The 26,913-nt window shown below is 47.8% G+C and overlaps 1 protein-coding gene across 2 annotated transcripts in view; it reads right to left on the minus strand.

The window, feature by feature from the left end:
* Positions 1 to 26,314, minus strand: part of RAB3D (RAB3D, member RAS oncogene family) — a 36,135-nt gene extending 9,821 nt beyond the window's left edge. Inside the window, exons 1-2 of one of the 2 annotated variants that reach the window (XM_028712483.2) lie at positions 26,078 to 26,314; positions 5,115 to 5,342 (exon numbers count right to left, since the gene is read on the minus strand). In XM_028712483.2, the coding sequence (XP_028568316.2) occupies positions 5,115 to 5,342 (228 nt within the window). In that variant the 5' untranslated portion in view covers positions 26,078 to 26,314. Of the gene's footprint in view, positions 1 to 5,114; positions 5,343 to 9,196; positions 9,367 to 26,077 lie in introns of those variants that run through there. The other variant, XM_028712484.2, reaches the window with a different exon arrangement.
* Positions 26,315 to 26,913: the final 599 nt, after the last annotated feature.

The raw sequence follows: 26,913 nt of genomic DNA on the forward strand, positions 1-26,913 counted from the left end.
GAGACTTGCCGTTACTGTGGAAACCAGCGCTTACTTTTCAGGGCTATGACATAGGTTTCCTTTCATGCTGACAGCAGGCTCAGGGGAGAGTTTCCATGATGGCTCTGATGTGCGTAAGGACTGCCATTTGACTGCTATTAAAATTTAAAGAGGTGCAAAGCTTAATGGAGCATTTAAAAGGAAAGCGAGGGTAGGTCTCTTAAGAGGCACCACCCAAGGACCAAGAGTCAAGGAGATGCTCTGGGGAGGGCAGCAGACTTAGCTGGAAGGACAGCTGGGCACCAAACAGCCAAGTCTTGATCAAAGAGATTCTCAGGATTGGAGATTTCTCCCCACTGCTGACCAGTTATCATGCCACAGTCCGCAAAACAAGCTGAGCCTCTAAAATCCATTCTGTCCTGTGGTTTGGTGGGGAATCCTTTGGGGCCCTTTGTGGTTGTATGTTTTCTTTTTTCTTTATATTTGTAGATGGTGAAAGAGTAATCCTACCCAACAACCAGCCATCATCTCCCCAATCCCAGAACGATCTCTGTGAAGCCCACCTTCCTGGGGCAAAAGAAGCAAGGAGGACTGAGAAAGCTCATCCACACAGACACTTTTCCCACAGAGAAATGCTTTCACCCATTTGAAGAGACATTGCGGAGAATGTTTTCTAACAACCAGTGACTGCACATCCCATGAGCTGGACCACCTGAGGTCCCTCTCTAAAGTGGGCTTCTTCTTTCTGGTCTAAGGTAGAGACGACATGCTAATGCTATCTACACAGCAGGCAGGTGCCATTATTAGCACCTTTAATTATAATACTTTATTATTTATTCCCCGCCCATCTGGCTGGGTTTCCCCAGCCACTCTGGACGACTCCCAAAAGAATATTAAAAACACAATAAAACATCAAACATTAAAAACTTCCCTAAACAGGGCTGTCTTCAGATGTCTTCTAAAAGTTAGACAGTTGTTTATTTCCTTGACATCTGATGGGAGGACGTTCCACAGGGTGGGTGCCACTACTGAGAAGGCCCTCTGCCTGGTTCCCTGTAAACTCACTTCTCGTAGGGAGGGAACCTCCAGAAGGCCCTCAGAGCTGGACCTCAGTGTCTGGACTGAATGATGGGGGTGGAGACACTCCTTCAGGTATACTGGGCTGAAGCCGTTTAGGGCTTTAAAGGTCAGTACCAACGCCTTTCTGGAGTCAGTGTCTGCATCGTATTTCATGAGTAAATCTGGCCTTAGTCATTCTGTGCCAACTGAAGGACAGCTTCCTGAGTGAGCTTTCCTTTCCTCATATGATGCCTTACTTTGTCAATCCTGTGTGAATGGCTGGTCCCTACACAGCTGGATGTCACTACCTTGGAGACCATAAGAGGCCCATTAGGGAGGAAGACTCTCCACGCTGCCCCCTCCACCAAGCCCTGACCCGTTTGGCGACTAATGTCAGCTGCTGCCGCCACCTGCAAAAGACCCATTGTATCTAGTATTTGCACAGGATTATCGCACAGCTGCCAAGTGGCTTGTTTTCCCATGTCAGCCAACACTCTGGAACAATGCTCCAAGAAAGATTGAGCTCCAAAAACAGCACACCAGAACAGTATGTTTTCTGACACCACTTTACAGTGGGCCCAGGCAAAGGGTGGGGGGGTGTTAGGGGAGGGGTGGGGACACACCGTGCTCCTTCTGGGGTAGTTTGTCCACCTTTGGTTCCCAGCCTGCACTCAGCTCTCACCTGTGGCTCCTAGAAGCTGTCAGCATGCGACAGTGGCCACACCCTGGGAATGGCTTTGACTGGCTGGCTAAAGCAAGGGAGGGTAGCCAATGGCCCTCAAACCCTCTGTGAATTAGGGACTTCCCCTGCTTGCTAAGACAGCCTCTGGCAAATTGAGCAGACAAGACCAATAGTGGTCCAATAGCAGTTTCTGCATGAAGAAGAAGAAGAAGAGTTTGGATTTGATATCCTGCTTTATCACTACCCTAAGGAATCTCAAAGCGGCTAACAACTTCCTTTTCCCTTCCTTCCCCACAACAAACACTCTGTGAGGTGAGTGAGGCTGAGAAACTTCAGAGATGTGTGACTAGCACAAAGTCACCCAGCAGCTGCATGTGGAGGAGCGGGGAAGCGAACCCGGTTCACCAGATTATGAGTCCACCGCTCTTAACCACTACACCGCACTGGCTCTGTACAGCATGTGCTGTAGAGGGAAGTGAGGGGCAGATGGGGCTCATCAACCTGGGAAGACAGCCCATCTAGGAGAAGAAAAACTCTGATCCTAAACCTCTGCTGCCTTGTGGGACATCTTCAGGAGAAGAAAAGGCTAAGGAGCAAACTCTACACGAATCCAGAGTCCTTAAGACGGTTGGGATGGCGCCTTGTACGCCACCTTCCAGAAACTCCTGCAGCCAAGTTGGTGCCAAACGTATTGCCCTGCTTTCCTTTGGACCACATCAGTAAGGCCGAGAGCAGGGGCTTGTTGTCTCGGCAGCCCAGGACCTCCAGACACACTGCCCAGCCTTGCACCCCGAAGAGGGCACTTCCGTGCTCCTAACGCAGCGGTTTGACTTCACCCCCGGAGGCACACTCCATTGTCTCTGAAGGCAGACAGATGTCAACAAACAACGGAAACAAGACAAGGTGCAGGCCAAGTCACTTGAGCCTTGGCAGTGGTTCAGCTGGGCCCAAGACACTTGGACCAGAAGGTTTGCTCAGTTGTGGACATGCTGCAGTTGTTTCACTCTCATCATGGTCACTATGGACCGTGGAGAATGGTGCCATGTCAAGACATGCAGAAGATATGCAGAGAGACCCTCTTCAGGTCTGGAGTTCTCTTCCCCCACAAACCCTAAAGTCTGAGCATCTTCCAACAGAAATATCACAGTTTTATATGTGGTTCAGCTTTTTGAGGTCTGGGACAGACTCCTTCTCCTGAATTTGGTTTTATCAGTAGGGGAGCACTTTGTTGAGTTGGGTTTTTTTAAAAAATGCTGTAACCTACTCTGACTTTTCAGGGTTGGTGCACGCTCAAAGTCCAAATAAAGAGGAAGCCAGTGTAGACCTTTGGATGCTGCCAGCAATTTCCTGCTCCACCAGAAGATAGGACATTGTATTCAGTACTGGCGATGGTCGTCACTGGAGACTTCCACAAGCACACAACCTTTCTAGCTAAACAGACACGTTCCATTTTTAAATTTTATTTACTTATTGCAGGGTTATGTCTTCCTGTTATGTCATCTCTCTCCCAAACCTGGACTGGGGACACCTGGCTGGATGTGGGTGGCGCTGTGGTCAAAACCACTGAGCCTCTTGGGCTTGCCGATCAGAAGGTTGGCGGTTCGAATCCCTGCAACAGAGTGAGCTCCCGTTGCTCTGTCCCAGCTCCTGCCAACCTAGCAGTTCGAAAGCACACCTGTGCAAGTAGATAAATAGGTACCATTGCAGCGGGAAGATAAATGGCGTTTCCAAGAACTCTGGCTTCCATCACCGTATTCTGTTGCGCCAGAAGCGCTGGCCACATGACCCGGAAAGCTATCTGTGGACAAACACCGGCTCCCTCGGCCTGAAAGCGAGATGAGCGCCGCAACCCCATAGTCGCCTTTGACTGGACTTCACCGTCCAGGGGTCCTTTACCTTTTACCTTTTTTATGGAGGCACACAAAACTAGTGTGGCACATAGTCTGAACCTTGTGTAAAAACGGAAAGTTCAGTTGGCCGCCATTCTCTACAGGCACAGTGTGAGTCTATATAGTTTCACTATATAGTTGCTGGGAAGACGAACGGAATTGCACTGTGCCTGTAGAGAATGGCAGCCAATTGAACTTTCCGTTTTTGTTGTTTTGCTATTGTGAGACCAGGTTTAAATCTAGAGTGCTGATATGGCCTGGGACGTTGATGAACTCTGGCTTTTCTCTATAGCTCAGTGGCACATGAGAGCCCATGCAGCCTAAAGTCCTACATCATCAGACACCTTCAAGAGTTGTACTCTGTTAGCCCATCATACATGTCACCTTTCAGTGGCACACCCAGATGAGTGAAGCAGCAGTGCTGGCACACAAGCCAGTGCCTTTCCCCATGTGCACTTGCTTCCAGCACTCTGGCTGGAGAGAAACTTGAGGATGAAGCAAGGAAACATGGAGCTGACAAGCTGCACTCTGAGCCCAGGAATAGCCAGAGCTGATGGCATAGCGAAGCAAAAACATCTCCCGAGGAGTGGACCAAAAAGCTAGCCACCTCAGTGCTTGGATTCAAGGGTTCAAAGGAAGCAGAGGGCTACAAACCTGACTGAATCAAGACACTAAAAATCAAAAATAGAAGAAGGTACAATTTGCGCTTCCATAATATCTGCTCGCATCCTATTCAGGACACCCATGCCATGTAATGCACACCATGGTCAGTCTGCAAGTGGAGAGAGAAGCCAATATTCTGCTGGAGCACAGAATTCAGATGAGAACCTCACTTTTCGTTTTTGTAAGTGCAAGTTTCTAGTCCTTATGACTGCCAAAATACACCCGAGTGGGGGTGGCAATGCCGCCAGAGGTCTCTGAAGGCAGAAGTGTGGCTGAACCATAGTTCTATCGGTTGCTCCCCACTTTGTTCCTTCTCACTCCTGCAGCCTAGCAAAAGAAGGGACACCTGCAGGACTTGGATTGCCTGGGATTGGAATAGAAATTTAATTTGATGTATTTACTGCATAAAAAAGGTGAAGGGAACCCTGACCATTAGGTCCAGTCGTGACCGACTTTGGGGTTGCGGCACTCATCTCGCTTTATTGGCGAGATGTTTCTGCCGGCGTTTGTCCGCAGAAAGCTTCCGGGTCATGTGGCCAGCAGGACTAAGCAGCTTCTGGCGAACCAGAGCAGCGCACGGAAACGCCGTTTACCTTCCCGCCAAAGCGGTACCTACTTATCTACTTGCACTTTGATGTGCTTTCGAACTGCTAGGTTGGCAGGAGCAGGGACCGAGCAATGGGAGCTCACCCCGTTGTGGGGATTTGAACCGCCGACCTTCTGATCGGCAAGCCCTAGGCTCTGTGTTTTAACCCACAGCACCACCCACATCCCATTTACTGCATAGGATACATATAACTGGCCATGTTTCTCTGCACCCCTCGCCAAGAATGGTTTCTTACCCAGATCTGCAGCTTGACTCTCTTTTCATTCCTGTAGACAGTCTTGACCTTGAAGTCGATGCCCACAGTACTGACGAAGGCCGAAGTGAAGGAGTCGTCAGCGTATCGGAAGAGGAACGACGTCTTGCCTACGCTGCTGTTGCCGATGATCAGCAGCTTGAACATGTAGTCAAAATTCTGGTCGGCGGCATCTTTGGGCGCCTGCCGGGTGTCATTTGCAGAGGCCATCTGTGAGACGAGAGGAAGGCAGTTCAAACTCCAAGGGTCAAATTCCCACCGCTCTCTCCAGAGCTCACAGAGAAAACCAGCTCCAGAGAGTCAAGGCTTCTGTTTGGCCCTTGAGTTTGACCAAATTGCTCACTGCTTCAGGAGTGGCACTTTACATGAGGTACCCAAGAAGATCAGGATTAATGCAGAGAGGGAAGCCTCAGTTTTCTAGGGCTGCCATACGTCCAGAATTTTCTGGACATCATTGTTATTCGGCCGTCAAAAATTGTGTCCAGGCAGAATTTTTGGGAACTGCTTTAATTGTCCAGGAAAACCCAGGCGTATGGCAACCCATGCCAGAAGTGGGGTGGGGTTTTTTTGCTGGTTTTCTTAAAAAAACAGATCAACCACCCACCCAATTTTGCCCCAAACCCTCAACTCAACATATGTGTCCAGAATTTCACTTTCTGAAATATGGCAACCCTACAGTATGCATCATGGGCATAGAAGGGGGGCCGTGTGTACCGGGTGCAGCTGCCCACCCCATCAAGTAAATAAATAAAAAAAATTAACTCAAAGTATCAGAATAACTGAAATTGAAATGCTTGCTGAGGTCACTGGATAATGTTGTGAAAGGTTTTCAGCTAATCCAATAAAACTTGTTTTAGTTTAGATTTTTTTAAAGTAGGGTTTAAAAAGGTGAATGTGCTTTGTAATTTTGCAAAATATACTCATTAACTGCATAAAAGGTACTCCCTGACGTTAATTTTTAAAAAAAACTTACTAGTTTTCAATTGACTGAAGTGTCTGACAGATTTTTTCCTGAGCACTTGGGGTCAAAAGAAAGTTAACAACTTATTATTGTTGTTCTTGTTCTTGTTGTTGTTATTATTATTATTATACAGTTGAACCTTGGTTGACAAACGCCTTGCGACTTGAACGTTTTGGCTCCTGAACACTGCAAACCTGGAAGTGAGTGTTCCGGTTTGGGAATGTTCTTTGGAACCCGAACATCTGATGTGGCTTCTGCAGCTTCCGATTGGCTGCAAGAGCTTCCTGCAGCCAATCGGAAACCAACCTTGGTTTCCAAACGTTTTGGAAGTCAAACACACTTCCGGAACGGATTCCGTTCAACTTCCGAGGTACGAATGTATTTATACCCCACCCATTTAAAACAACTGTTGTTGAGACATTTCATTCCGAATCTGCTAGACAGAGCCAGGCAGAGGATGGTGGCAGGTGGGTGTCCTGCGCCCCCCCCCAACATAAATCCTGGCTACGGCCATGGTATGCATGCCTCTTGTAGGAGGGGGCCCACCGAGGGGGCATTGCCTGACCCCCCTCCTCTCAAATCTTAAAGCCGGCAGAACTCACAGACTCTGTTCTGAAGCTTTGATTAAAAGGAAGTGTCCCAAAACAGCATCACTTGTTCCCCTGCCCTTCACATGGTTCAATCCATAGTTGTTGGCAGTAGACATAGGGATTGTGGTAGGAGATAGAGAGAGCATCATGCCATTGGTGGCAATAAAAGAGCAACACCTGCATAACTAGCTCTGGGCAATCTGCCATCGATTCTTGCAAAGGAACATGCCCACACCTAGTGACTCCCATTGTCCCTGCGGCTATAATCTTAGAGCAATGTGTCAGGTTGCGTTATAACCCCGAAGACTGAACACTCTGGAATATGGGTCAGCAAACTAAGGCCCAGGGGCCAGATGCGGCCCACCAGGCTCGTAAATCCGGTCCGTGGACCCTGCCACCTGCTTGGTCAATCCCTCTGGGAGCAGCCGCCATCTTGGCCACGTATAGCCTGCCACGCTCTCATATTTGCTTTCTCTCCCCATATATTGTGTTGTTTTTCCTGTTTTTTGTGCACTACAAATAAAATATGTGCAGTGTGCATAGGAATTCATTCATTATTTTTTTAAAAATATAGTCTGGCCCCCCACAAGGTCTGAGGGACAGTGAACCGGCCCCCTGCTGAAAAAGTTTGCCGATCCCTGCTCTGGAAGGTCATAGGCAGCCAGGGACAAAAACCAGGGCCATCAGTCAGAGAAAAGAGCTGGGGCCAATCTGTGTGAGTCTTTAGATCACATCCTGTGGCTGGCTATGATATCTGCAGACTTACTTACAGGTCAAGGCAGGTGTTCTACTGGGAACGGGGATAAATTCAGTTCAGTTCACGTTTAAAATGAAACCTACCCATACCTTCCGAAATGACAGGAGAACCAAAATATACGACGTCACAGGTGTGCAAGGTCAAACGTGTGGCATGGCGCTGAGCCCCCACAACATTGGGCCCGAGGCAGCACCTCTGCCTCAAAGCACTAAATAGGTAAAGGGACCCCTGACCGTTAGGTCCAGTCGTGGACGACTCTGGGGTTGCGGTGCTCATCTCACTCTATAGGCTGAGGGAGCTGGCGTTTGTCCGCAGACAGCTTCCGGGTCATGTGGCCAGCATGACTAAGCTGCTTCTGGCGAACCAGAGCAGTGCACGGAAACACCGTTTACCTTCCTGCCGGAGCGGTATCTATTTATCTACTTGCACTTTGACGTGCTTTCAAACTGCTAGGTTGGCAGGAGCAGGGACTGAGCAACAGGAGTTCACCCTGTCGCCGGGATTCAAACCCCTGACCTTCTGATCGGCAAGTCCTAGGCTCTGTGGTTTAGACCACAGCGCCACCCGCGTCCCTACCAAAGCAGTAAATAGTGCCACCCTATTTGGTTTCTACAGTTTTGTGCCTAGCATGCTCTCTAGAATTAATCTCCACCAGTGCTTTCTGTTATTTTAGGGAAACAGATGCATGAAGTTTTTACAGTAAGTGACACACTTTTAACATTTTTTTTGGGGGGGGGAGAGAAAGTGCCAGTACTGTGTATGCTTGAGAACCCCCAGAAAAAAGCACTGATCTCCACCTTTTCTAATATAAGCTCTCTCTGCAGGGCCAGATGTGAAAGTGGCCAGAACAATGCATGCAAATTTGACATTTGCACGGTGGCCTGGCCTCGTTTCTACAGACACCAGCCTCCATCCTTCATCCGGGCAGGCAAGAGCCATTATCCAAGTTCAAGGACATATTCCAGGCAGGCAGAAACACTCAAGGAGGGGCAGTGAGGGTTGTGGCCTGGGAAGGGTGCTGAGGAAGGCCCGGGGGGGGGGGGGCTGGCATTCCCCACCCCACCTTACCACAAAAAAACCGCATCCATCCTATTGATGGCTGCAATTCTGTTCACACCTGTAAAGAGGGCTCCAAACCTTACTCCCATTTACCTGGGAGTAAGCCCCACTGAGGGACGCAGGTGGTGCTGTGGGTTAAACCACAGAGCCTAGGACTTGCCGATCGGAAGGTCGGCGGTTCGAATCCCCGCGACGGGGTGAGCTCCCGTTGCTCGGTTCCAGCTCCCGCCAACCTAGCAATTCGAAAGCACGTCACAGTGCAAGTAGATAAATAGGTACCACTCCGGCAGGAAGGTAAACGGCGTTTCCGTGCGCTGCTCTGGTTCGCCAGAAGTGGCTTAGTCATGCTGGCCACATGACCCAGAAGCTGTATGCCGGCTCCCTTGGCCAGTAAAGCGAGATGAACACCGCAACCCCAGAGTTGGTCACGACTGGACCTAATGGTCAGGGGTCCCTTTCCCTTTAAGCCCCACTGAATCCAACAGGACTTACCTGTGCAGTCAAGAACTTTTAAAGCCGTGTCCTCATTTAGAAACATGTGCTTTGGGTCCCCGTCCCCCCCGAACGCCAAGCCTTAAGAAAAACTATTTTAAAAACCCAACAACTTTACGCTCAAGAAGCATACTGTGCAAATCTAAAGCTTGCACACTGCATTGTGCCCTTGGGTTGCCCCTAGCAAATACATTACTTTACTTACACTGGTTTGTCAGCCTTTGGACTTCCCGTTTAAGTTACGTAGATTGTCAAATCCAAAGCAGAGTCTACTTCCCCCTGACACGCACATATTCACACACAGAGAAACAGACCCATTTCAACAGCTGCTGGTGCAAGAAGCAGCCTCTCTTCCTCTTCTCTTTGCAGACCAAACAGTGCAGAAATCCAGGAGGCAGAGGCGGCCACCTCCTTCTGACAGGGCGGAGCAGTAAAGCTCCAGTCCCTAACCACATCCGGAATCCCTCTTCAGGTGTGTCACCTCAGGCTAAGAAAGCACACAGAAGGAGTCACCGAGTTCTTCCCTGTTGTGAAAGCGAGTGCAACCCCCCCCTCCAAACTATGACACATCTCGACACATCCTAAATAGCAAACAGCTGTGTTTGAACATCCACCCAGAAGGAGCCCCACCCTGGCATGACTACGGCCACCTAAGACAGTTGGAAGATGAGGAGAACCCTGCTCAGGTATAACAGAATGTTTCTTTATGAAATTAGCTGTCACTATACTGCTTCTCCTCCGGGACACGGGTGGCGCTGTGGTCTAAATCACTGAGCCTCTTGGGCTTGCTGATCAGAAGGTCAGCGGTTCGAATCCCCGCAACGGGGTGAGCTCCCGTTGCTCGGTCCCAGCTCCTGCCAACCTAGCAGTTCGAAAGCACACCAGTGCAAGTAGATAAATAGGTACCATTGCAGCGGGAAGATAAACGGCATTTCCAAGAGCTCTGGCTTCCATCACGGTATTCCGTTGCACCAGAAGCGCTGGCCACATGACCCGGAAAGCTGCCTGTGGACAAACACCGGCTCCCTCAGCCTGTAAAGCAAGATGAGCGCCGCAACCCCAGAGTCGTTTGCAACTGGACTTAACTGTCAGGGGTCCTTTACCTTTTTTTATACTGCTTCTCCTTAGGCAAAGCCTCACCTCCACTGCCTCAGGGAAAGGTATTGACTGATGGCTGTTTGTGAACAGAGTCACTGGCCAGTGTTGGAAACTCAGATATATAAGCTGGGCGCAAAATGGCTCCTTGAACTACATTTACAGCCACCAAAACAGAATGTCTAGTTTCCTTTTGGGGCCAGACGGCACAAAAGTCTTATCTTTCAATACGATTTTGGGGTTCCTGAAATTCATTCTGATTGTGCAGATAAAATGTAACTGACAGAGTTCTACAGGGTGGGTGAAAGCAGTCAAGATCCAAGGATCCCCAGGCATGCACCTCTAGATCAGTGTTTCCCAACCTTGGGCCTCCAGCTGTTTTTGGACTACAACTCCCATCATCCCTAGCTAGCAAGACCAGTGGTCAAGGATGATGGGAATTGTAGTTCAAAAACAGCTGGAGGCCCAAGGTTGGGAAACACTGCTCTAGATGGTGGAGACATCACGCACCATCTTGGTGCCCAGGCATCTTCACTTGGTGTCAGAGACCAGGCTGAGGAGTACTGCTCTGAGGAGGAACGCTGGGAGCCTCCCCCTCCCCCTGACCAGGATCCTGAAGCTGCCCGGGAGCAGGACAGTATAGATTTGGAACAGTGGTTTGCAGAGGGGCATAGTTCTGAAGACAAAAGTTGGGAAGAACTGAGGGGTGAACAGCAAGGTGAAGAAGAACTGGAAGAGAGAGAGCTAACAGACTTTCTCTCACTAGAAAGGTAATGGGCATACTGAAGGACAGCTGGACATATAAAGGGCCCCATTACCTTCAGTAGCTTAGGGCCTCATCAAACCTAAATCCGGCCCTGGGTCCAAATAATAATTATTGAACTATTAAATCTTCTTATCCATTACTGTCTACTCGCAGTTATATTTTAGGCTAGCCAGCCTTCCCAGTATGCTAGTGATGCAGATGCATGAGCGCACTGATACACCTGAGCCTTACCTGGTCCTTCCTCTCTGGGCAGGCTTCCCATAGCGCAGACATGCAATCCAACCAGCCTGACAGGTTTAGCTCTCTGTGGCAAAGTGCTGCTCAGAAAAGCTACCTTTCCAGTTCCCCAAGTTTGATCAGCACCCAGGCCTACTGATTCCAGCGTTTCTGAACAGAAACAAATCCAGTTCAGGGCCAAAGAAAACCTGGGACACAGGCAGCCTCTAGCCCTGAATTCTGCATTGAGTTCCCCCACAAGTTTTAAGTTTGGAATCGACTCTTACCAACTAAATCCCTCATACTAAGATTCATCTAAATAACCAGCTGAATAGAAGGACTCAGCTACCAGTAGTTCTACTGATTGACAAGAATGAGATAAGATACTTTGCACTTCACATTTTACTACCAGTTTGCCACTAAATCATCTCTGCACTGCAAGAATCCTTTCATATGTTTTGTATGTGAGAACCCAGATTCAGTTTCTAAGTATTCCTGGTTCACTTTCATTATCACTTCATAAAAGTCACTCCACATCTCTGACAGACCCTCCAAGTGTCCCTATATTCCAGGGATAGTCCTGGATTTACAGAAGCCGTTTCAGCTACTTATTTTATTCTGAAATGTCCCACTTTTTCCTAGGACACCCCTATCTTCATTGGAGAAATGTTGGAGGCAAATCAGCATCATTATTTATGGTTTCATTTAATGTCAATTATACTTATTTTTAATTAGGATCTTCTTGCAACCTGCCCTGGGGCATTTGGTGTCGGATGAGCTGTAAGTGCAATGAATGAATAAATAAATAAGTAAATATGAATGACGTGTTTTATACTGAAATGATTCTGTGTTCTAAATTTGTTAGGAAAGCTTCATTGGCCTGAACCGGAACCAAACCAATTTAAATCCTAATGTATTCTGAATCTGGGGTGGGGGTGAGTGGGGGGAGGAAGCAGGGAAATGTTAAGATTTTTTACCATTTTTCTATTAAGAATAAAATCACCATTGACTGTCCCTATCCTAAGCCATTCATCTTCAAAATCAAAACAATATGGGTATCCTCTTATATGCATATGTATATATGTGGTGCTGTGGTCTAAACCACGGAGCCCAGGGCCTGCCGATCAGAAGGTCAGTGACGCGGTGAGCTCCTGTTGCTCGGTCCCTGCTCCTGCCAACCTAGCAGTTCGAAAACACGTCAAAGTACAAGTAGTTTAATAGGTACCACACCAGCGGGAAGGTAAACGGCGTTTCCGTGCGCTGCTCTGGTTCGCCAGAAGCGGCTTAGTCATGCTGGCCACCGGCTGTACACCGGCTCCCTCGGCCTGTAAAGCGAGATGAGCGTCGCAGCCCCAGAGTCGTTTGCGACTGGACCTAACTGTCAGGGGTCCTTTACCTATAATTAATATAGTTAACACCCAGAGCATTGCAGAAACTGACTGAGGGGTAGAATGCAGAGAAGAAAGAAGGAGAAGGAATGAAAGAGAGGCATGTAAGACAAGAGAGGGCTTGAAGGAAGGGAGGGAGGCTACAAACTGGGTGAGTGGGGGGGAAATAGGCTGAGGAAATGAGACAAGGAGAGACATGGACTCAGCTACATTAGTAAAGAAAAAGCATTTTATATATGTTATAACACTGTGACACCAGAGAGCACTGTGGAGTCCTGTCTTTTGCCAATTTGAGTTTCCACTATGAGGTTTACAATCTGTTTTCCTGAAACGCTTTTTTTATGTGCCTAAATCCATCCTGAGTCTGAAAAGATGAGTCTAGTATTGATGAAAACAGCCAACAATAGTGGCGAGAGCATCAGATGAGGACTGAGGAGACCCAGGTTCAAATCTTCGCCGGGCCATTTCTTGGGCCAGCTCCCAGCTCCCAGTCTAACCTCCCTCATAGGTTATTGTAAGCATAAAATGGGAGGGGGCAGAACACCACCCCCGGCTTTCTGGAAGAAAGGCAAGACGTGAATGTAATGAAATAAATAAATGTGAGACGAAGAGCAATCTGCTACGTCATCAACACAGATCATTGTACAGTGGAACCTCGGTTTTTGAACTTAATCCATTCCGGAAGACCGTTCGGCTTCCGAAAAGTTCAAAAACCGAGGGTCAATGGCTGGCTGCAAAGTCAATGGAAAAAAATGAAAAATGTGCCTTGGAAGACGTTTGGCTTCCAAAAATCGTTAGAAAACCGGAGCAGTTTCTTCCAGGTTTTTTGTGTTCGGGAGCAGAGGTTTGACTGTAGACAATAAACCTCGCACAGGGATTCTTGCATTACCTTGAGGTGGCTGGTATTTTTAGAGGAAAACTAAAGGGCTCAACAGACTTGCGCATGCAGTGTTGGTGAGAAGTGCCGAATTTGTTAGAAGACCATTTAAACAAACCTTTCCGTCTTCCAAACTCGCAAATGTATTGTGTTCCATTGGCTCTTTTAACCACCTCACTTGCACCCACTGTTCTCTGTCCTCTGCTTGTGCAATTGCCAGGAGAAGTTCAGGATCAACCAACCCGTTGACCTGACCCATCCCCTCCTCTTCAAGCAAAGTGCAAGGGACAAATGCACCTTTTTAAAATGCTGCTTTTTAGAGCACTGTGAAGCACGGAATAATATTTTAACTTTTGCTGAATGTGAGCCACGCAGAACACCCCATGGAATCATTAACCACTGTAATAATTAGAACATTTAAGTACGGGTAAGATGTTAACTGTTCCTCGTGAGGTGTTCCCAGATACATTACTTAAGAGCCACAAACCTGCGGGAAAAGTGCTGCAGTATGGAATGGGAGTCAATTTAACTAGCCACGCAGATCCGTCTTTTCTTGGCAACAACACGGCACAGCTCAGCGCTGTGATAATCTTGCTGCTTCATCACCTCCTGCACATCACAGAGAGGAACAGGGAGCCAGAGGGGTTGGAGATCTCAGCATCAGCACAAACTGGGGTGGGGAAGGTTTAAATGGGGTATTTTCTTTTTACTCAACAAATGCAAAACCTGTGCTGCTGAGAACGTGCATTAGGTTTCTTCTCCACATTCTGTCCTGTATTAGTAGTTTTCACACATGACACAAGTAGTGTCTGAAGGACTCAAATTTTTTTTTTTTTTGGGGGGGGGGGGAAATCCTATTTCTTACAAGCCAGAAACAGATTTTGAAATCTGTTGCACGGTAAGCAACTCGCTGGCATATGGCAGCACAAACTAACTTTTCGATTGAGAAGAAGAAGAAGAAGAAGAGTTTGGATTTGATATCCCGCCTTTCACTCCCCTTCAGGAGTCTCAAAGCGGCTAACATTCTCCTTTCCCTTCCTCCCCCACAACAAACACTCTGTGAGGTGAGTGGGGCTGAGAGACTTCAAAGAAGTGTGACTGGCCCAAGGTCACCCAGCAGCTGCATGTGGAGGAGCGGAGACGCGAACCCGGTTCCCCAGATTACGAGACTACCGCTCTTAACCACTACACCACACTGGCGGGTTCTCGTATACAGATAAGGTAAACTGGAGGGGGGGAAATAAACAAGGACAAAGGAATCATAGTGGGAAGAGGAACACACATTCTGAGAGCTGTAACATTTATCACAAAATCTGGCTCCTTCAGGAGGAAGAACAAGGTATGATTTTAAAAACAAAATTAGTTTTTGGAGTATCTGTTATAAGAACAATGCACAACTACTGTAGCGCCAACTGGGTTCTTGTGGCACTTTGGTGTGACAGAACCACACATCATCCTCTTTAAAAACCCAGAGGCATGCTGTTTGATGTGTCCAATTACAAATAAATAGTAAAAAAAAAACACCCCAAAACTTTACAGAATCACACTGCCATCCGGTACATGATAAAATTAAAAACAAAACCCAAATCTCTAGAGGACAGAATTCCAAATTCCAAAGTCAGGAAGCCTCTTGAAGTCTGTGGGCATATAAATGTACATGGCAGTAAATTCCATTGAACTCAATGGACTCTGCTCCTATGCAGCTATGTATAGGATTGCAATGCAAGGGCCCTCATGGGACCCGGGTGATATATCTAAAAAGGTATTCTTGCTTAACCCCGAAGAGAAAGTCAGTACAGTGCCTAATTTAATACTGAATTTCACTGGATGCCTCTCAGACTTGCGTTATTTAAAAAACAGTTTGTTTTTTTTTAAAAAAGGAATGCGTTGCTCTAGTCCTCACCATGCAAAGTGTCACTGGGAGCTCACAGGTTGAATGCTGGAAAATGTACAGTATTTAGATGATAATCAGACTACATTATGTAATCTAGGCAAATGCATGAATGACTGTATGATGAGTCTGCATAAAGATGAACCAGGTCCTGCGTGCTTTGCACTTATGACGTTGTTTTATACTAAGTTAGACTAATGTTGGTTCATCATCCAGCTTGGCACTTGCAGTGGCCGTCAGAATCCTGAGGCAGAGGACTTTCTCAGCCCTGCTACCCAAAATGCTCAGGTCAAACTTAGGGCCTTCTCCATGCAAAGAATGGGCTCCGACGTGCAGCTGCGAGTGCACTCAAAATGCTCTATCGTTTAATTAGATTATTTGCATCCTGCCTTTCAATGAAATGATTCTCAAAAAGACCGTGATCTGAGCCTGCAATTCTAAGAGAGCGCAGCTGAAATGATCTTTTGCATCCCCTCAAGACAACACACGATTCAGCCACTCTCGGTAACGGCACCTGCCCTGTGGAACGCCCTCCCACCAGATGTCAAAGAGAACAACAACTACCAGACTTTTAGGAGACATCTGAAGGCAGCCCTGTTTAGGGAAGCTTTTAATGTTTAATAGACTGTTGTATTTTAATATTCTGTTGGAAGCTGCCGAGAGTGGCTGGGGAAACCCAGCCAGATGGGCGGGGTATAACTATTATTATTATTATTATTATTATTATTATTAAGAACAGCAGCAGGACATGTACATGAAATGAGGGAAAGAGGCAGGCAAAGAGAGTCATAGAATCATAAAATCATAGAGTTAGAAGGGTCCACAAGAGTCATCTTGTCCATCTCCCTGCAATGCAGAAATCTCAACTAAAACACCCATGACAGATGGCCACCCAACCTCTGCTTAAAAACCTCCAATGAGGGAGAGTTCACCAACTCCCGAGGGAGTCTGTTACAATGTCAAACAGCTCTTACTGTCAGAAAGTTCTTCCTAATATTTACTCGGAATCTCCTTCCTTGTAATTTGAAGCCATTTGTTCTGAGTTCTACCCTCCAGAGCAGGAGAAAACAAGCTTGCTCCATCTTCCATGTGGAAGCCCTTTAGATATGTGAAGATGGCCATCACACCATCTCCTCTTTTACAGGCTCAACATACCCAGACCTCCTTCAATCGTTCCTCATAAGGCTTGGTTTCCAGACCCTCGATCATCTTGATTGCCCTTGTCTGCACACTTTCCAGCTTGTCAAGATCCTTCTTAAATTGTGACACCCAGAACTGGACACAGTATTCCAGGTGTGGTCTGACCAAGGCAGAATACAGAGGCACCATTACTTCCCTCGCTCTGGACACAATACATCTGTTGATGCAGTCTAGAATAGCATTACTTTAGCTTATTTTGCCTGTGCATCACACTCAGTGCCAGATTTACGTATAAGCTAAGCAAGCTATAGGTTAGGGCGCCACTCTATTGGGGCCCCCCAAAAAAATTAAAGGAAAAAAACCCTGGATGTACATTTCCAAAATATAAGATAAGAACCAAATAAAATAAAACCTACATACAGCAACAGTGTTTTGTGTTGTGTAGGCTCCTATTCGTTATGTGCAAATAGCTTTAGATGCCTATTAGGTCCATAAATTACCATATATCATATATTCAACACAAAAAAACAGCGACAATTTGTTGTTGACAAAGGACAGCTGGACATATAAAGGGCCCCATAACCTTCAGTAGCTTAAAGGTAAAGGTAAAGGTACCCCTGCCCGTACGGGCCAGTCTTGACAGACTCTAGGGTTGTGCGCTCATCTCACTTAAGAGGCCGGGAGCCAGCGCTGTCCGCAGACACTTCCGGGTCACGTGGTCATCGTGACAAGCTGCATCTGGCGAGCCAGCGCAGCACACGGAACGCCGTTTACCTTCCCGCTGGTAAGCGGTACCTATTTATCTACTTGCACCCGGGGGTGCTTTCGAACTGCTAGGTTGGCAGGCGCTGGGACCGAACAACGGGAGCGCACCCCGCCGCGGGGATTCGAACCGCCGACCTTTCGATCGGCAAGCCCTAGGCGCTGAGGTTTTACCCACAGCGCCACCCGCGTCAGTAGCTTAGGGCCTCAACAAACCTAAATCCGGCCCTGATCACACTGTTGACTCATGTTAAGCTTGTGGTCTACTTAGACCCCTTAGAGCCTTTCCACATGTACAACCAGTAAGCCAAATGTCCCGCATCTGGTTCTTCTTGCCTAAGTGCAGAATGCTGTATTTGTCCCTACTGAAATTCAGTTTGCCACCACACTCCAGCAGCTGTGGGCACCTTCAAATCTATCCTTTCCCCTCAAAGTAAAGGTAAAGGTAAAGGGACCCCTGACCATTAGGTCCAGTCGTGGCTGACTCTGGGGTTGCGGAGCTCATCTCACTTTATTGGCCAGGTCATGTGGCCAGCATGACTAAGCCGCTTCTGGCGAACCAGAGCAGCACACGGAAACGCTGTTTACCTTGCCGCCGGAGCGGTACCTATTTATCTACTTGCACTTTGATGTGCTTTCAAACTGCTAGGTTGGCAGGAGCAGGGACCGAGCAACAGGAGCTCACCCCGTTGCGGGGATTCAAACTGCCGACCTTCTGATCGGCAAGTTCTAGGCTCTGTGGTTCAACCCACGGCGCCACCCACGTTCCCTCAAAGTAATTGCATCTTATTTCTACCCCAACGGCAACTTACTGGCTAATTTATTTGGTTCTGTTATGTCCACCTGTTCTCACTACTGTAGAAGTGACAGCTTTGCACCTGTTCCAGTTTCTCAGAGTCTGAATTTGGGTTTTAAAAAACCCCATGCAGGGCAGGACAGCAAGTTCTGGGGATGGGTGGTAAGATTATTTGCCTTTTCCTAAGATGATTCCTGGCTTGTCTGAGGATGTGCCTTGAAGGAAACAAACTAGGGTCATTTGAGAACTCCTCATCAAGGACCCCCAATAAGGTTAGGCCACCAACTTGCAAGGGACGCGGGTGGTGCTGTGGGTTAAACCACAGAGCCTAGGACTAGCTGATCAGAAGGTCGGCTGTTCGAATTCCTGCGACGGGGTGAGCTCCCGTTGCTCGGTCCCTGCTCCTGCCAACCTTGCAGTTCGAAAGCACGTCAAAGTGCAAGTAGATAAATAGGTACCGCTTTGGCGGGAAGGTAAATGGTGTTTCCGTGTGCTGCTCTGGTTCGCCAGAAGCGGCTTAGTCATGCTGGCCACATGACCCGGAAGCTGTCTGTGAACAAATGCTGGCTCCCTCGGCCTATTGAGTGAGATACGCGCAGAGTCAGTCATGACTGGACCTAATGGTCAGGGGTCCCTTTTCCTTTACTTACCAACTTGCAACTTCCATTGGTGAATCCAGAGACGCTCATATGATTCTGCAGCAGAGCAGACACTTGTGGCTTCTTATGCACACAGAGCACTAATAGGAAAACGTACTTCCTCTTCTGCCTCCAATCCCAAGTACAAACACTGAACAGCATTCAGAAAAAGATAACCTATGTACCGTAAGTGCAGCACCTAAATCAAGTTACAACAGTACTGTACATGCATAGGGAAAGGCTGAGAAGGGCAGGTTTATTTTTTTCTCAGGCTATGTGCAAAGCAATATTGCAAAAAGAGCAGGCAGGATTCATTTCCTGCCTGCTCCTCCATAACAACATGAAGCAATAGGTCTGCTCTCTTCTGAGCACAGAAAGGGAGACCTTGAAATGTGAGCTCTCTGTCAAAATAGGCTAGTCCCTTTTCTAGCAAGCAGAGTATGTGCAACCCTCTTGGAGCCAGGGCTGACCTGGACTGTGCCACTCTTGCCACACCACTTACCCTCTTGTGCCTTTTTTTTTTTAATGATATTTATTAAAGTTTAACAATTACAGAAAACAGAAAAGCAGACAATAATAAGAAAAAAGGATTACAATACTTCAAAAATAAAAAAATACAATACTAAGAAAAAAGAGAAAAGAAGAAAAACCCAAAAACAGTACAGCTAAGCAATAAGAGTGAAAAAGCAAAAACACTTAAAAACACTAAGATCCAGTATTTTCATATCTTTATCTTTCATTTACTTGTTTCCTTGACTTCCTCACGCCTCCCTTTTTATATTCTAATTCGATTAGTTGTTTCAGCAAGTCCTTTCCCTCTTTCTCAGATTTTGTTCCATAATTTATCTTAACGCAATTCAACCTCAAATTTTACACTTTCACCCATTAACAATCCATTTTTACTTAATTCTTTATAACCTTTCTGCTAAAACCATGTAAATTCATTCCAGCATCTTTCTAACATTCATTAATTTTACAATGTTTTTGTAAATATACTTTAATTTTTTTTCCAATCTTCTTCCATCGACTCTTCTCCCTGGTCTCGGATTCTGCCAGTCATTTCCGCCATTTCCATGTAGTCCATCAGCTTCATCTGCCTCTTACCCTCTTGTGCCTTATCCCCAAAGCCTTATCATGGAGAAGCAGGGAGAAGCAGAACCAGGGACGCGGACTTATAAAAAATATTGGGGGGGCCCGGGAAAGCTCATGAATAATAAATAAGCTCATGAATATGCAAATAAAGTGGCGCCGCCTCCTCGTGAGCGAATAGGGGAGAGCGTGCTGCGCCTATTAATCAGCTCCAAAGGAAATTGGGTGGAGCTTTTGCTCGGGAGGGAGGGCAGGAGGCATGCAGCCCGCCCCTCCCTGTGCATTTTGGGCTGGGGGAGGGGCGGCGATGGCGCTCTGCTGGAGGGGCGCCGGAGATTATTGGGGGGGCAGAGCCCCCCCAAACGAATTTTTGAGGGGGCTCGGGACCCCTCAAGCCCCATGGAGTCGGCGCCTATGAGCAGAACAAAGCAGATGGGAAGAAGCCCTACGGTTCTCCTCTATCAAGTTGTGAGTGGACATAGCAGGCGACACAGAGATTACTCCAAGTGGTTCTTTATAGTAAGCTGGAACTGGACTGAAGAGCTCAGCCGGCCTATTTTTATAGGCAGCCGGCTGTCAGCATTGTAACCACAACAACCCAGGGTTTCCCACCTAAATTAACGTACGTGGACCTGAGTGAAAACTATATATACACAATACCCCTGGTGGCCAGGGTGAGAACATCAAAACATAACACCCTCCTTAGCTGCAAATGAGGCTCAACACATCATCAGGAGAACAGGTGCATTCTGGATTGGGCTGCAGAAACATTGAAATGGTGGCATAATATGAATGAGGGGGGGGGGGGAATATTGTGAGAAGGTGAATTTGGTGGGGGAAATGGTTTTTGGAAGCAGAAATTATGTGCAGGGATCTGGGAAGGAGATTGAGCAGGAATGCCAGTGGGGCAGAAGAGTTGGAACTGGTTTAAATTGTTCTACAAGCACATAAGAAGATCCCCAGCCAGGTGGGGGGGGGTTATAAATAATAAAATTATTATTAAAAATTATTATCTATCTAATTCAACATTTGGTCCAGGCAGATTGGGATGAATCTGCCCTTCCCTGTTTGTCTCTAGCATCTAGTAACTTACAAGTATACTGTACTACAGCTTTGGATATATTATGGGCAACAGAAGGACATGCAGGAACAATACTGGTTGGAGCATCCTCACATTTTTTAGGAACTGCTGAAAATGTATAAATCACCATAGGGGTAGGGTAAAGGGACCCCTGACCATTAGGTCCAGTTGTGGCTGAGTCTGGGGTTGCGGCGCTCATCTTGCTTTATTGGCTGAGGGAGCCGGTGTACAGCTTCCAGGTCACGTGGCCAGCATGACTAAGCCGCTTCTGGCGAACCAGAGCAGCGCACGGAAACGCCGTTTACCTTCCCACCAGAGCGGTACCTATTTATCTACTTGCACTTTGACGTGCTTTCGAACTGCTAGGTAGGCAGGAGCAGGGACCGAGCAACGGGAGCTCACCCCGTCACGGGGATTTGAACCGCCAACCTTCTGATCGGCAAATCCTAGGCTCTGTGGTTTAACCCACAGCGCCACCTGCGTCCCTTCACCATAGGGGAGTGCTACGTAAATAGTAAATCTGCATTTGCAAAGTATCTTGGGAACAGTGCATTTCAAAGAGCTGAACATATATATTGTGTGTGTGTGTTTTGAAATTAATTCTACACATTTCTGTCCCACACTTCAGCTGTGAACGACTCCCAGAACACCTAACAATTCTTTAAAAATGAAAACCAGAAGCAAAAATGCCAACTTTAAAACAACAGAAAGAGATTAAAACCAGAACCAAGTAAGATCCAAACTGTTCTCAGTATAACACCTAAGAGGTCTTCACCCAGCACCAAAAGGATAACCAAACTGGTGCACAACATTCATTTCTACAGAGGCCCAGGATGTAGTAAAGGGAACCTAAGTACAACAATTCAACAAGAAACGCAATTAAAAATAATCCTACAGCTATAAAGCTACATAGTCACACAGTTATAACAATATTAAACACCTGCAGCCAAATTAAGCCTTCAGAGAGCATACCTGAGGGAACAAACTATATGGCCTAAATATGGCCAATCTCAGGGCCAGTGGGCAGAAATTTATGTAGATAGCCCTCCTATGAACCTTCAGAGATTTCTCATGGCACAATGAAGGAATTTCAGACAGGTCTTTCCAACAGATCTCAAAGGGTTATACAGTACAGTGGAACCTTGGTTGTCGAACTTAATCTGTTCCAGGAGTCCGTTTGACTCCAGGGACCGTTCAAAAACCAAGGCACAGCTTCTGGTTGGCTGCAGGAGCTTCCTGCATTCATTTGGAAACCACGCTGAATGTTTGGCTTCCGAAAAATGTTTGCAAACCGGAACACTCACTTCTGGGTTTGCGGCGTTTGGGAGCCAAAACAGACGAGTACCAAGGCGTTCGACAACCAAGGTACGACTGTACTGTCGTTGATACATATTGTCCATTTAGCTCTTCTGAATCCTACAGCCATAGTCTAAAACCTTTTACTGGTTTGGGTGGCCGACCAAAAATTTGTGGTCACCAAGCCCCTTACCCCAAAGGGTGGGATCTTGTCCCTATTTTTATTTTACATGCCTCTTGATTGTAATAAAACCTCAAGGTGGATTACGAAAGAAAGAAAGAAAGAAAGAAAGAAAGAAAGAAAGAAGAAAGAAAGAAAGAAAGAGAAAAGAAAGAAAAGAAAGAAAGAAATTATTGGGGTGGGGGGTTGAAAACAAGTATTTAAAACATTCACAAATAATTAAAATCAAAAACAAGGTAAAACCAGATTAAAACACTGCATTTTGGAGAACAACCCCTTGCATTGCTAGAATTGTGTTGCACACTCGGAGCATGGAAACACTCGTGATGCCTTTATTCAATCTGATTTTCGTTAATTCTGATTAACTGCTCATTTAAAAGAGGTGTGGTCGTGGATTTTAAATTGTCGGTTTTGTGTGACTGTTTCTGCACACTGCCTGATGAGGATTCCGGATCCCGACAGGCAGAATAGAAATCTGGAGCTGGAAAGGGAGACAAGGATTGCCCCTTACATTTTATGCTACCTTGCTGCAGTTGTGGGGATGCTTGGAGGCTTCAGGAAGGCAAAGCCAAACTAGAAGACCTGGCCTTCCTTTCTGGGATATGATGGACAGGGCTTAACTTTCGGCTGCTGTGCTTCTGAGAAGCTTGCAACATATGCTTCAGGAGTGCAGAAGGAAAGCAAGCCCAGTGCGCTTCCAACTGTGGACTTGCAACTGCAGGGCAATCCCCTGACTGCTTCTCCAGCTCCCAAGGCTGGAAGTCTGACGTTCATCCTGCTTGCCGGAAGGAAGCACAACATTTGCCATGATGAGAGGAACTGTGGACCCTTGCCCATAGTCATTAGTGCTAACCGTTTAAGACTGGTTCCCCCAGGACACTGCTGAGCTCCACAGCAGATAATTAAATTGGATTGCCACTGAGCAAAAAACCAGTGGCAAAACCTGAGTGTCAAAAAGTGTCACAGGGCCATGCTGTGAAAAGCAGACCCCCTCCCTCTGCACGGCTGGAGTCTAACCAAAATCCAGGCCTTCCTTATTGCCACAGATAGCTTCCATGGCAGGAAGTAGCTGAAGGCTGCTGTGCACATTTGTCTATGACTGACAATGGAATGCTCCACTGTGCATTAATAATAATAATAATAATAATAATAATAATAATAATAATAATTTATTTATATCCCACCCTCCCCAGCCAAAGTTGGGCTCAGAGCGGCTAACAACAGTAAAAATAGCAGTTTACATAAAATCACAGTCAATTAATTGAAACACATTCTAAAATCAATTCAGAGTCAAATTAATGGCAACCATTGGGCTAGAGTTCTATGAGGATTACAGAAGGAGAGAGGGGGTCAGACTGTGCCTTAGCCAAAGGCCTGGTGGAACAGCTCTGTCTTGCAGGCCCTGCGGAAGTCCCCCAGGGCCCTAGTGTCTTGTGACAGAGTGTTCCACCAGATTGGGGCCACCGCCGAAAAAGCCCTGGCTCTGGCTGAGGCCAGCCTAACCTCCCTGTGGCCCAGGATCTCCAAGATGTTTTTATTTGAAGACCGTAAAGTCCACCGTGGGACATACCAGGAGAGGTGGTCCCGTAGGTACGAGGGTCCTAGGCCATATAGGGCTTTAAAGGTTAAAACCAGCACCTTAAACCTGATCCTGTACTCCACTGGGTGCCAGTGCAGCTGGTATAGCACCGGGTGAATGTGATCCCGCGGCAAGGACCCCGTAATTTAGGGAGGGGGCAGTGAGTTAAAATGAGAGTGTGTACTGTGCAGGTAGCCCAACTTATCAAATGGTTATCAAACGGTAACAGGGCTTAATTTGAACCTGATCACAACGCCAGGAACATGGCAGGTGCAACATGCTTTTCTAGTAAACAGCCACAACCACTTCTGCCAGCAGATGGGGGAATGAATGACAGAATGCTTCTCCATTCAAAAGCAGAAGGATGCTAAGTTAGAACACCTCCCCCCTCTCGACCAACAGGCAGGCTTTGGACATTCAGGGATTTATTTTTATTATGGGTAGTCAAGTTTTCCAAAACCTCACATACTGTCTGAAGTGCTACAGTGCAGATGCAGCTTTAACACCTGGGTAAGAAGGCCTTAGACTTGGACGCAGGTGGCGCTGTGGGTTAAACCCCAGAGCCTAGGGCTTGCCAATCAGAAGGTCGGCGGTTTGAATCCCCACGACGGGGTGAGCTCCCGTTGCTCGGTCCCTGCTCCTGCCCACCTAGCAGTTCGAAAGCACATCAAAGTGCAAGTAGATAAATAGGTACCACTCTGACGGGAAGGTAAACAGCGTTTCCGTGCGCTGCTCTGGTTCGCCAGAAGCGGGTTCGTCATGCTGGCCACATGACCCGGAAGCTGTACGCCAGCTCCCTCGGCCAGTAAAGCGAGATGAGCGCCGCAACCCCAGAGTCGTCCACAACTGGATTTAATGGTCAGGGGTTCCTTTACCTATTAAGAAGGCCTTAGACTTGGGCTTATTTTGTCGGGCTTTAATAAAACAAATAAACAAATGATTGAATATTTCTCGAATTTGCCATCGTGGCCTTTGTATGTGTGCATGGCAACACTGCTCTCAAGCTGTAGCCAAGCCTTGCCCATCGTGGTGCCCTCCAGATTATGCCAGGCTACAAAACCTCTCCCCATCACCCCTGAGCTTTGGCCATGCTGGTTGGGGTTGACAACATCTGGAAAGCACCTCAATGAGGAATTTTAAAATGTCAAAGCCCTAAATGTCAATTGCATTATAGGGTAACGAAAAAGATGCATAAACCTAGACCTACATTGGCTTATCTGTGTACCCCACCCAAGCTGTCCTGGCTTTGGGAATGCCCCTTTGAATTACTGAAAGCCAGGAAGAGGCATTCAGTTCTGCGGGTGCCCTGCCCACCCCAGTGAGCACTGCCTGGAACTTATATATTTACATACATATTTAGCTTGCTACTGCCTAGCAAGTTCTGGCCACCTGCCAGGAGCATCAGATGTTCAACTTCCTGAAACCACCTTCCTAGCTATAGGAAGCGGTTGCCAACTAACCACAAGAGGCCAGGCATGTCCTGCTCCTGCGCCTTTCGCGACAGAACTCAGCAGGTGAACCTCTATGCACCATGGGGCTGAATTCAGCAGGTGATAAGCACCGTCACCTGCTGGCCTCTGCACATCCCGGCTGCTGCCAAAAGCACAGAAGAGGCTGGTTTTTTGTTTTTTTTCAAAAAGGAGGGGCCAACTCATACCCCCTTCATTTTTGGAGTAAAGCCCACACTGCCTTTGTTTCTTGACTCAGGTGCCGAACTGGATCCAACATTGTCCAGGGGCAGAATTAATCTCCCTCCTACATCCTTTCCAAAAAGAGGGGTGGCACGGAAACCTCGCTGGCCAACGCACCCCCAGCTTCAAAATAAAGACAATGCCATTCGTTCCTGATCTCTTTATCCCTGGGCTCTATATCGTGCTGCCCAAATATTCCCCACTAACCGCATTATTATTATTATATTATTATTATTAGGGGAGAAAACCCGCGCGCCCACAGAATCTCTAATCCGGAGCTCGCCTCCGTTGCCCAAAAAAACCAACGCCTTTTCTCCTCCGGCTGCGCCTGGCGGATCCAGCCCGAAGACTCTCCAAGGAGGCGTTTCTCTCCCGGGCAAGGCGGCTCTCCACCAGCGCGCAGGGAAGGCGGGTAGGTCCGAAGCCGGCTGCGCTATTGCGCGACGCAACCCCCCAAGCCCTGTCTCGGCATCACCTCGCCTTTGGTCTCCCAGGGAGGAGCTGCCTCGCCGCCACCCCTTGCAAAAAACAAACAGCACTCCCAACTCCCTCAGGATGAATGAGCAAGCAAAAATAATCACAACGAAGACGCAAAGTTACCTTTTTTGCTGCGGAGGGCGCGGAGCCGTTTGGGGCTTTTCCTGCCGCAGCTGCTGCTGGAAGTTGCTTCTCCGCCTCCCCAGCCGGATGTCGGAGTCTTTGGAGGCAGCGGCAGCTCCTGGCTTGCGCGCACGAGAGCGGAGCCTCCCTGGCGAAAGGAGGAAGGTGTGCCCGGGCTGCCTTTCCGCTGCAGACCTCAGCAATCGACCTTCCACATCACCCAGCCACTCCCTCTCGGAGCGGGTAAGGAGGGGAGGGCGGCGGCGGCGAGAAGCGCGCAGCCTGCCTGCCTGCCTGCTTGCTTTCGTCCGTGCGCCCTCGCCCATGTCTTGGCTTGGCTAATGTTGGGAACACGCGCGCCGCCTGCAAGCAGGAGCCGGGCTGCAGAAAACGCCCAAGGCGAAGCCTGGTGTCAGGGCCGGACCAAGACGTTTCGGCGCCTGAGGCGGAACACAAAACGGAAGGAGCGGGGAAGAAAAATCTACACCAGGAACAAGGGGCGCCCTATAGATGCGCCACGGTGAAGGTAGTTTGCTGAGGAGGAGGCATATCTGGCCACCAAGAAGAGTATCCGCTTGGTGGCCAGATCTGCTGTCCCTGTGGATCCTGCCACCCGAGGCAGCTGCCTCACCTTGCTGCTAAGGTGGGCCAGCCCTGCCCGCTGTACCTTTGCTTCAGCCAGACCTACAATCCCAGAGGTTCTCCTATCCCCACCTGCACAGAGTGCACCCAATTCACCCGCAAAGAGAGAGAGAGGTTTTATGGTTTCTTATTATTTATTAGATTTGTTAGTCACTTTATCATGTCCTTACCCTGCTGACCTGGGAGTAAGCGCA

Source organism: Podarcis muralis, chromosome 17 (genome assembly GCF_964188315.1).
Source record: "Podarcis muralis chromosome 17, rPodMur119.hap1.1, whole genome shotgun sequence".
Lineage (NCBI taxonomy): Eukaryota > Metazoa > Chordata > Lepidosauria > Squamata > Lacertidae > Podarcis > Podarcis muralis.